The sequence below is a fragment of the Gracilinanus agilis genome, chromosome 1 (assembly GCF_016433145.1).
Source record: "Gracilinanus agilis isolate LMUSP501 chromosome 1, AgileGrace, whole genome shotgun sequence".
NCBI classification, from domain to species: Eukaryota; Metazoa; Chordata; class Mammalia; order Didelphimorphia; family Didelphidae; genus Gracilinanus; species Gracilinanus agilis.
This window is the reverse complement of record NC_058130.1, coordinates 288,819,576-288,831,734: the sequence shown is the minus strand read 5'-3', so window position 1 is coordinate 288,831,734 and position 12,159 is coordinate 288,819,576. Positions and strand designations below refer to the sequence as shown.

General features: G+C 36.3%; 1 protein-coding gene across 1 annotated transcript in view; it reads right to left on the bottom strand.

Annotated features, from left to right (window-relative positions):
* SYK (spleen associated tyrosine kinase) overlaps positions 1–11,954 on the bottom strand; it is a 131,967-nt gene extending 120,013 nt beyond the window's left edge. The window contains exon 1 of the mRNA XM_044680173.1: positions 11,541–11,954. Within this exon, the coding sequence (XP_044536108.1) occupies positions 11,541–11,954 (414 nt within the window). The remainder of the gene's footprint in view (positions 1–11,540) is intronic.
* Between the last annotated feature and the right edge of the window lie 205 nt (positions 11,955–12,159).

Here is a 12,159-nt window from a genome sequence, read left to right as displayed (position 1 = left end):
GATTTTGTAGATGAATACCATACTGTACACAATGGAAATGCAGTACATCACTACCACTTGCACAAGTTTGCCAACATGAAAGTGTACATGACACAATTGGCTGATGGAATGAAAGATGACCAACCACAGCACTGTGTTCTGTATCTTTGGCACCAATTGGCTCAGTAACTGTAGCATCAGTCTGTTTACTCTCTCATACTATGCCCATAAGTTCAGCATCTCTCCTTGTCCACTTCACATCGACAACTGATCGCTGTGCGTAGTATTGCTCTACCATGTTCTGTTTTTGTGAAGTTTTCATAAAAGTTTGAATTTATTTCAGGCCCTATGTCACCGAAATGTTCTGAGCCTTCTAAGACTTCTGGCAGTGAACCCACACACCAGAGAAAGATGCTTACCATCAAAGAAAAGGTGGAACTTCTCAACATGTTAAGGCAAAAGCTGTAGGCCACCATTATAGGATAAATGAATCTACTATTTGCTACATAAAGAAAGACGAGAAGAATATTACATCTACGGCAACAATGAATGACCTGATTGATGTCCTCTCACAATCATTGATGTGAAGAGCTGACAGAGATGACAAAGTCAGCAAGGGAAGAAGAGGATGAGGAACAAGATGAACTACATGTTGAAGAAGAGGAGGAGGTTCATCTAACACTCAATTGTCTTGCAACCATGGTCGGAATGGCCAAAGAACTTTAGTGAGTGGCTGATGAATGGGACCCCCAGATGCTTCATTCGTTGCCCTTCATAAATACAATCGCAAGTGGCATGTCAGTTTATAAAAACCTTCTCACTCAGAAGAAAAAACAGCGCCAGCAACTCCCCATAACTATGTTCATCACTCAGATGAAGAGATCAGTTATGCCTACACCTTTAGCCAAAATAGAAGTTATAGCCCAGAGTAAAGATACTGCAGCACCTGATGCAGTGCCTGATGAAGTGGTGCCTTCAGAAGAGCTATAATGGTCTTCTTGGCTGGGCAGTACATTTATCTCATGGTCAGCACCATCAGTACTACTTCAGAGCTACATAATTCAAGATCTTCATCATTCAAGTTGTGGTATAGTACTTCATTGGTGAGTACCCATATACAATTTTATATGTTCTTAAAATTACATAGATTTAAAAGTGCAGAAAGTGTTTAAGAGCATATGGAGTATTATAAGAGTGTGGGAAAGGTTAATAAGTGTGGAAAAGGTTTATAGGAGAGTGGAAAGGGTTTATAAAGCCTTAAAATATATATAAATAATAAAATAAATATGAAGCCACTACTTAGCAGATTTTCACCTGTTGCAAGAGTCTCTGGAACATACTCCCATGATTGGTGAGGGATCACTATAATTAAGAATTTTAATCCTACAATTGTAATGGCCAATCATAATTCCATAGGGCTACTGATGAACATACAGCCCTCTTCCTAATAGAAAAATGAAATGAAGAATTCAGAATGCAGAATCATATCTAACCACTTACATATGAAAACACACATATATATATATTATATATAAATAAGATCCAAAGATATATGTGTGTGTATGTGTATAAAATTTCTAGCCCCAAAGCCCATTGGTATAGAACTCTTTCCTCTTATTGCTGGAAATCAACACCCTTTGGCCTGAATAAAGGGTAGAGTAGAGTTGGAGAGAGGAGAACCCTGCCCTCTTTGGGCTTTCTTTAAGATGCTTTAGTTTCTTTGGGTTTTGAAGTAGTACTCAGGGGAAAATATAAATTCCTGAGTGCCTATATTAGCAAAAAAGAGAAAGAGGAGATCAATAAAATGGGCATACAACTAAAAAAAACTAGAAAAAGAACAAATTAAAAACCCTCAGAGAGAAACTAAATTGGAAATCATAAAAATTAAAGGAGAAATCAATGAAATTGAAAGTAAAAGGACTATTGAACTAATAAATAAGATTAGGAGCTGGTATATTGAAAAAAAAACAAAGTATTGGTTAATCTAATAAAAAAGAAAGAAGAAAATCAAATTAACAGTATCATGAATGAAAAGGGGGATCTCACCCTAATGAAGAGGAAATTAAGGCAATTATTAAGAGCTATTTTGCCTAATTATATGATAATAAATATGGCAATCTAGGTGAAATGAACAAATATTTACAAAAATATAAATTGCCTAGACCAGTGATGGGCAAACTTTTTAAAGAGCGGGAGCCAAAGGAAAGGAAATACTCATCTGTCAGTCTGTTTCTAAGGCAACTTTCAAAGTTTCATTGTATTATATCCTACTCATTGTATCTGTCAGATTAGGAATAATGTCACGCAACCAGAAAGAGCATTTCAGGGGGCCGCATCTGGCCTGTGGGCTATAGTTTGCCCATCACTGCTCTAGACAATTTAAATGTTTTGGAATCTATTTGCCAAGGTAAACTCAGGCATTATATGACCACAACTACAAAACACTTTCCACACAGATAAAATTAGATCTAAATAATTGAAAGAACATTAATTCCTCATAAGTAGAATGAGCTAACATAATAAAAATGACAATCCTAACAAAATTAATTTACTTATTCAGTAAAATACCTATCAAACTACCAAAAAACTTTTTATAGAATTACAGAAAAAATTATAACAAAGTTCGTCTGGAAGAACAAAAGATCAAAAATATCAAGGAAACTAAAATGTGAAGGAAGGTGGTCCAGCAGTACCAGATCTTAAACTATACTACAAAGCAGTAGTCATCAAAACAATATATTACTGGCTAAGAGACAGAAGGATGGATCAATGGAATAGACATGGGATAAATGACCTCTGCAAGCTAGTGTTCAGTAAACCCAAAGATCCCAGCTTTTGAGACAAGAACCCACTATTTGACAAAAACCACTGGGAAAATTGGAAAACTATATGGAAAAAATTAGGTTTCAATCCACATCTCACATTCTATACCAATGATAGCAAAACTTTTAGAGATAGAATTCCATGCCTTCCTCCCCCCTCCCCGGGACCACATGCCATGCCCAATCCCCCCAATCAAGTGTCTGGCATGCTCTGCCCTGCTCCTTACCCTACACAGGGGAGGGAGGAAAACACTCCCATTGGGCAGAGGGGTGGGTAAACTGAGGAATGTCCTCAGATAGTATAGAGAGGAGGAAGAGAGTGGCCCAAGGACTCTGTTCCCCTCCAGATCTGCTACCTGTGAACCACTCACCTTACCCACTGTGCACTCCCATTGGGCTGCTGGGAAGAGGGGCAGGAGATGTAAAAAAATGTCATCAGACATGGTGGAGAGGGGAAGGGGAACAGCTCAGCCCAAGTCCCTTTGCTTTTCTAGTTACAAACTCTGGGGGTCAGAATGGGGAGGGAAGGTGGTTAAGTACCCACAGAAAGTGCTCTGAATGCCAGTTTTGGCACCCATGCCATATGTTTGCAATCACTGCCCTATACCAAGATAAATTAAAAATAGGTAAATGACTTACATATAAAGAGGAAAATTATAAGTAAATTGGATGAACATAGAATAGTGTCAAATCTATGAAAAAGGAAAGAATTTAAGACCAAGCAAGAGACAGAGAACATTGCAAAATGTAAAATGAATAATTTTGATTATATTAAATTAAAAAGGTTTTGTACAAACAAAAACAATGCAATCAAAATTAGAAGGAAAACAACCAACTGGGGAAAATTTTTATAATAAAAATCTCTGACAAAGGTCTAATTTCTCAAATTTATAAGGAACTAAGTCAAATATACAAGAAATCAAGCCATTTCCCAATTGACAAATGGTCAAGGGACATGAATAGACAGTTTTCAGATGAAGAAATCAATATTAACAATAATCACATGAAAAAGTGTTCCAAATCCCTCCTGATTAGAGAAATGCACATTAAACAACTCTGTGGTACCACCTCACACCTAGCATTGGTCAATATGACAGTAAAGGATAATAATAAATGTTGGAGGAGATATGGCAAAATTGAGCCACTAATACTACATTGCTGGTAAGTTATGACTTAATCTAACCTTTGATCCCAGCAATTTAACTACTAGATTTTGTTATATTGAATCTCTGGGAGCTTGAAGTTCACCTTTGATTGACAAATAAGTCAGTTGGATGGAATGTTCCCAGGGAAGTCATGCGAAAGGCAGGAGGAGGGGCAGTTGAGAATCCTGAGAAGGGATTCTGGGTTTTTTTGACCTGTGCTAAGACTGGAGATCGGTGGATCCTGGTCTTGGAGTGAGAGGGTGCAAACATCTCTCTGCAAACTCTTGCTGTACTTGAGATACTGTTCCAACCTGTACCTGACCACCACCTTGGTGTCTACTGCCCCTAGATATTAGGAGTTTCATCATCTAGATATCTAGGTTTCCCAGGGCCCAGGAGGGATCCGGGAAGTGGACAGGAGACGAAGGAAGTGTGGAAATAACTCAACTGTAAGGCTGAAGATCTATTGAAGAAGAAGTCAAAGATATCCCAGCAGTTTACCTACTCTGGTTTAGTCCTGGTCAGGCTGAACCAGAGGGAAGCTACATTGATTCTTCATCTGCTAGCAGTTGAGATTTTATTAGTAATCATTAGAATAGGGTCTCCTATACCACAGTCTTTACCCTTATCCTACTTGTTCAATATAAAATTTAAAGTACCTTCCTAAAGCAGTTTCCAAGCTTGTTTTGGGAAGGGAGAAATCTCAGTCAGAATACAAGGTGTTATCCTAGCTAAAGAGCCCAAATCAACATATCAATTAACCCCAGGTGGGTCCTGATGATACCTCTTAGACCTGAAGGACCCTGCCTGGGCAACTGTTATAGGGGAAAAAGGTCATCTTATTTTTCTCTGTACATCAATTTACCATCTCAAATAGATCAAGAGACCTCCCATAATTATAACAGTTTGTACCCCAAAGAGATAATAATGAAAAATATTTGTACAAAAATATTCCTAGCCACACTCTGTGGTGGTAAAAAATTGGAAAATAAGGGGTTATCTTTCAACTGGAGAATGACTGAACAAATTGTTGTATATGATGGTGATGGAATCCTAACTATTGTGCTGTAAAGAATGATGAACTGGAGGATTTCTATATGAATTAGAAGAACCTCCAGGAAATGATGCAGAATGAAATGAGCAGAACCAAGAGAACATTGTACACAGAAAGTGAAACACTGTGGAATGATCAAATGTAATGGACTTTGCTACTACCAGTAGCAATGCAATGATCAAGGACACTCCTAAAGGATTTATGAGAAGGAATGCTATTTACTCAAGAGAAAGAACTATGGGAGTAGAAACTCAGAAGAAAAACATATGACTTAAAAAAACATAGAGCTTATTACTTGTTTACATGGGCATATGATGTGGGGTTTTGGTTTTAAAAGATTGGTCTATTACAAAAATGAATAATATGGAAATAGATATAATATTTATATAATCCAGTGGAATTGCTTGTTGTCTCTGAGAGGGGGAAGGGAAGAGGAGAAGGAAAGAAAATGAATGGTGTGAACATGGAAAAATATACATTTTTTTATTTTTTTAATTAGTTTCTATGTGCTTTGGGTGCTTCTGGCTTCTATCTTTGACTATCCCAGTTTACTACACTAGAGATTTCAGGGAACTTTTCCCTCGGAAGAGATCTAGGACTCTCTTCATTGAGCTGCATTACCTTACTCTCTAAAGAAAAACTCCTTCACTCCATATAATCTAGTATGAATTTGCCTATGTATATTTTCTTTGATTTCCATTTTGCTTCTGACTTGTATAAATGGGTTTCTTTGACTCCTGGTATGTGTTTTCATTGTGAAACTTATAAAACCTCCTTTCCCCATTAATGATCAGCAATCAGAAGTTTAGATTGAACTTGAAACTATATGCCTAGACTAATAACATTTAAGGGAGCAGATAGATATTTCTATCCCAGTATCCTCTCTCTGTGAAGAAAGTAGAGTAGTCAAATTTGGGTTCCAACCTCCTATTTCTCCTCTTGATAGGAATTAGTCTCCCTTGTGCAAGGGTTGGGGGAAAAGAGGCTAAAAATATTTGTACTCTTTTCCCTTTGAGCCATATAATGTCATCTTTGCTATATGGGATGGTGCATCCTTCATTATATATATACACATATTTATAATGTATTTCTGTATCCAATTTCTGTCCTTTTGACTAGTCCAGATAAGAGTGAGATTGAATTGTATGTATAAAATACATAAAATAAAATACACATTTTTAAATGGGGGACGGGGTTATGCTGCTGTTTTCAACTGAGGAGAGGAATTGGAAGGAGAAAAAGTGAAGGTATGTTTTTAGTGTATGAAATTTTTAAAAATGAAAATAAATCAATTAATTTTAAAAAGAAGAGGAGAGGGTCAAATTGAACTGGTTCACTGGAGTATTAAGATGGGAAAGGGAAGAGAATGTGGATAGTGCAAAGTTAATGGACTAAGAAAAAAATGAGAGGGAAAGATATAAAAAGTGGTAGTGAGGATCAGGAACAGGTTTTGGAATTGAAAAGCAGAGGTAGAAGTGGAATGACATCAGATTATGAACACATAAAGTCAATTCTGAATACATAAACATGGATTCAGAACACTTGTGGATGATGGCAAAATCAAGAGCATATTTATCTCAGTGTTTAGCTATGGTATGGGAAATAGGTCATGGGAAATTAGTAAATTGAAGAACTGAAAGGTTGGGGTATTTGGAGGAGTACTGTAAGTATGAGGAAGCACTTTAGAATAAGAACAAAATTAGGGGAAAGAGAAAGATTTTGAGCCAGGCATCATTGAGAAAGGAAGACAAAGGAGCTACCAGAATACTGATGGGATGAATATGAATTGAATGAACCTCAAAGAAGGATAGGTTATTGAGTGACAGTACTAAAGGGTGAAATGACAATCGAGAAGGAGTAATCTAGCAGCCCAAGCAATACCAATGACAAGGGAGTATGAGTGAAAGTGCAACTAGCAATGCCATCAGGAGAGAAATTGGATCTCAGTGAATGCAAGAAGACAGAGGGAGCAAGAAAGGAAGAGGACAATTTAATATCTATGACCATTAAACTGTTTCTGTGACCATTGTATTCAGGAAATATAGATTTTCTCGGGTTTCTTCAAAATTATCCCTTCAACATTTCTTATAGGACAATAGTATGAAAAATAAACAGCCAACACTTCTGATCATATCAGGAGACATACAAATGTTATAAATTAATTTGAAGTGTCACTATCACCAGGCATCTTTGGTTCCCTGATGATGAACACGAAAAAGTTGAAAAAAAATCCTGACATGAATTTCTAAGTTTCCATTTACAGGTCCCTGTATGCAAATTTAGGTCCCCAGTATTCCATCCCAAGAAACTTAAACCTATTATTATTGGTTCAAGAAAGTGACCCCCAAAATCACTTATACTATAAACAAATGGAACTAGGATGAGTAAAGATTCTTGATTATCAGCCCTCTAAATAAAGAAGTGAATATAACAGAATAAGGATTGTACATAGATGGAATTCTAATAAATAACAAGTTTCTGATTTTATTCCAGATTCTGAAAAATTGAAAGCTATAGGGGTGGACTTTGTAGTTCCTCAAGTAGTTAGGCATCCAATAAATATTTATTATTTTTCAGTCTTTTCAGTTGTGTCCAAGTCTTTGTGACTCCATTTGAGGTTTCACGGCTAAGATCTCACAGTGGTTTGCCATTTAATTCTCCAGCTCATATTAAAGATGAAGAAACTGAGGTAAACAGTGTTGTTAAGTGGTTTGTCCAGGGCCATCACACAACAAGTATCTGAGCCTAAATTTGAAATCAAGTCTTCCTGACTTTAGGCCTGGTGCTCTAGCCACTTTGCCACCTTACTGCTTTTCAAAAATTGTTGTTCAGTTATTCAATCATGTCTCACTCTTCATGAGCCTATGGACCATCCTGACCTTGATGTTTTCTTGGAAAATATATTAGAATAATTTGCTATTTCCTCTTCTAGTGGATTAAAGCAAACATGAGTTAAGTAACTTGTCCAGGGTCACACAGGTAGTGAATATCTGAGGCTGGATTTGAACTCGGGTCTTCCTGACTTCAGACCCATCACTGAGCCATCAAGCTGCCTTCTAAAAAGACATTAATTAAATTAAAACATTTATTAACCTTCTACTATTTTATTAGATATTGTGCCAATCTCTAGAGATACAAAGAATGGCAAAGGATATTCCTTGGCTCTCAAAGAATTAAGTTTAAAAGAGGAGAAAACAAACAACTATGTACAAACAAGACATAGGATAAACTGGGGAGACAGATCTCCAGACTATCCATGTGATAGCATTCCATTTTAGATTTTTTCAGGTTAAATTTCACAAATATAAAATTTACAAAAAACCAAGCCATTCTCCAATCAACAAATGGTCAAGGAACACAAATAGGCAGTTTTCACATGATGAAATCAAAACTATCAATGTCTATTATCACTACTAAGTCTGTAGCCCAAAGAGATCAAAGGAAAAAGGAAAAGAAATTCATATTCAAATGATTTATGTGTATGCCCATCAATTTGGGAATGGATGAAAAAGTTGTGGTGTATATTGTAGTATAACAATACTACTGTGGTATACGAAATACAAAGGAGGACAGTTTCTGAAAAACAGGGAAAGACTTATGTGAAGTGAGAAGAATCCAGGAGATCATTGTGCTCCATAACAGCAATGTTGTAATGATGATCATATATAAAAACTTGGCTACTCTGATGAATACAGTGATCCAAATAATTCCAAAGAAGTCATGATGAAAATATGTTATCCACTTCCAGAGAAAGAACTAATGAACACTGAGGTAAAATAAAATAATTTCTATACTTCCCTTTTTTGTGTGATATCATTAATACAGAAATACATTTCCCAAGATTTCATATATGTAACTGATATTGTTTGTCTTCTCAGTGGGCAGGTGAAAAGTGGAAAAAAAACACCTGAATTTAATCTAAAGTAAATAAATAATAAAAATGAAAAGTTTAATAAATTTGAAAAACAAAAAAGGTAGTAACTCTTTTCATCAATCAATCAATAAATCAACAAGCATTTAGTATGTGTCTTGAACTTTGTTAGGTGCTAGGGATAAAAAGACAAAAATGAAACTGCTCTGCCCTCAAGAAATGTTTATATTGTATCAGAGGAAATATTACATATAAAATATATACAAAGTAAATACAAGTTATTTCAGCAAGATGATCTTCTATTTTGCATAAGAATCTTATCCTTGATACTAAAATAAAACTCCATTTTAATGAGGATGGAAAGGATTCAGAGAAGATTCTGTGAAGGTCAGAATAAAATCAGACCCCGTATCTGTTAAGACAAAGAACCATTGAAGTTTCAAGAGGCTAGAGATTATAATCTTTTAAAGTTGTTTTATACAAAGTACATATCATTAGATACCAAATAAATACATCCTGATAGAAGAGAGAGAAGAAAAAGGCAGCTAAAAATTTAACCCAAGATTCTGAATTAGGATTTTTAGAGAAAAATTGAAACCTTGTTTACTAAAAACAAACTAAACCTGAACAAGGTCATAATCCATTCTTTTTAATTCAGCTTTCCTTTTCATAGTGCCCCATTCATAGACCTATCAAAAGAGTCTGGTCTCTTTAGGGATGGCAAATCAACTCATTTCACAATCCCCAAATTCACTATATTTTTCTGGTATAAGTCGCTGCCCTTGATTCATAACCTACTAGGAGTTTTATTGTTATGGGTGGGAATATTAAAATCTCAGTTTTCACAGGCAATAGAAGCAGCAAGGATAGAGTTGAACAACATAAAACTGTATTGCTCAGGAAGTGGGTTCTTTAGCCACATCCTGGCTAAGTTTGATCAGCTCAGGGTGGTGTCTTCTGAAATGCTTGACCATCTAGAAACTGCTTAGCTTTGTAGCTTCAGAAAAGGCAAAATAAGGGTTCTCTGTGTGGGAGAGTAAGGCCTGATGTAGGTGATGGAACTTTAATTTGTATTTTTTTCATGTTTTATCTTTATTTTATTTTAATAAATTTCCACATAAGTGAATGGAATTTTAAAAGAAGATACAGGTTTTATAAGTTAAAGAGGAAGTGCTTTCCAGGCATGGGCATTTGAGTTCAGAGATGGAGTGGTTGGTTTGGGGGGTAGGGTTGTTTTTTAATGAGGAATAGCAAGAAGCCTACTTTCAATGAAATATATAAACTATGTCTGAATGGGAAATAATTTGTAATAAACTTTGAAAGTAAGGCTGGAACCAGATTGCAAAGGGACTTAAATATCCAACAAAGGAGTTTGTATTTTGCCTTAAAAGCAGTAAGGAGTTACTGGTGAATTTTTGTTTTTGTTTTTTAGCTTTTTTGGTCAAGACCTGTTCTTCAGGAATATCACTTTGACAGATGAGTGAAGGATGGATTAAAGAAGGGAGGCACTCAAGGCAAAGTGATGAAGTAGCTTGGTACTGTAATGGTCCAGATAAGAGAGGTAACAAGGAACTAGGTTGATAGTTATGTGAACAGAGACAGGGATGAATTTGAAAGATATTGTGGAATCAGAATTGATAAGTCATGGTAATCAACAGGATAAGAAGTTGATGGCTCTTAGGTTGTAAAAGTGAATGAATGAAACAGGGATATTAGGAAGAAGGGAGGGTTTAGGGAGAAAAAATGAATCTCATTGTCTTTATAATGAATTCGAGATGTCCATAAGACATCCAATTGGAAATATTCAACAAGTAATTGATGATTCAAAACTAGAGGTCAAGGGGCCACTAGGTGGGCTCAGTGGATAGGAAGTGAGGAGATTAGAAGCCCTGGGTTCAAATCTAGCCTCAGACACTGGAGATGGGAAGCCCTGGGTTCAAATCTAGCCTCAGACACTTCCTAGCTGTGTGACCCTGAGCAAGTCACTTGACCCCCATTGCCTAACTCTTGCCTCTCGTCTGCCTTGGAACCAATACATAGTACTGATTCTAAGACAGAAGTGAAGAGTTTAAAAAAATGGAGCTCGCTGGATTTTATTTATATTGCCAGAATTTATCTTCCTCTAATCCTGCTCCATCCTTTTATGTGTTTTCCTCCAGCAGAATCTAAGCTCCTGGAGAGCACAGACTTTCTTTTTACTTGTATTTTGCATATTTTTATGCATTACTTGTATATTGCAAAAGCATATGTATTTGAATTAGTTATATAGTTATCTGTGTATGTGCAATATCCCTTCCATGCATCAGTGCCCATATTTTATCTAAATATTCCATTACCTAGTACAGTGTCTTCTACAAAAAAAAAAGTGCTCAAGAAATGCTTTTTTGAATAGAAAAAACTGGGAATTAAATCTAAAAATGAATTGCCACAGCAAGACAAAAATAAATTCAAAATGTCTAGCTGTTAAAATTTTATATGTGATAACAAAAAGGGAAGTTACCTTTTAAAAACATGACTTGTACCTGCTAAAGTCAGTAACTATTCAAATTGCTATCTATCTACACTACCATGTGTGATGAAGGAATAAGGTGAAGGCAAGGTTTCATGAAATTGATTTAAATTTAAATAGAAACAAAATCTTTTTATACTGGAAATAGGAAACAGCTCACCTGCAAGTTCCATGTCTGTTTTACATATTCTCTGATGAGGTTTTCCTTCAAATCTTCAAATGGGCCAGTCTTAGGTTCTACTCCAGGTGGTCGATTAAAAGGTTTCTTCAGAAGACAAACCAAGCCATCAGACTCTTGAGAATGATAAATACAGAGTTCAGCAGGGCTCATGTGGGTCCTCCCCCCTGCGATGGCATATGTCCCATTCAGCTCCCTCTCAATGGTGTAATGATGAGCCTTCCTTCCAAAAGCCACAGATAATGCAAAGCCACCCAGGTAGTTGCGACTCTGGCGAAGTAGGTAGAGTCCATCACCCATTCCCCCCTGCACAAGATAATCTTCTGCTTCTTCACGGGTTATGTTGCCAAAGAAAAAGGGCAAATGGTTTGCGCTATCAACTATGCAGGTCGCCATGGCCACCTATTAGGCCAAAAGTGATACTCTGTACCTAATAAAGAAAAGAGAGCATAGAGTTGTCAACTTGGGGATACAAAAGACAAATAAAGCAGGAAAAGGGTTAAAAAAACAATGGATGCAAAAACTGACTCCTAGAAAGTTGTAGAGGAATAGCTCTAAAATCATAGGATCACAGATTTAGAGCAAGATGGAAACTAAAGGT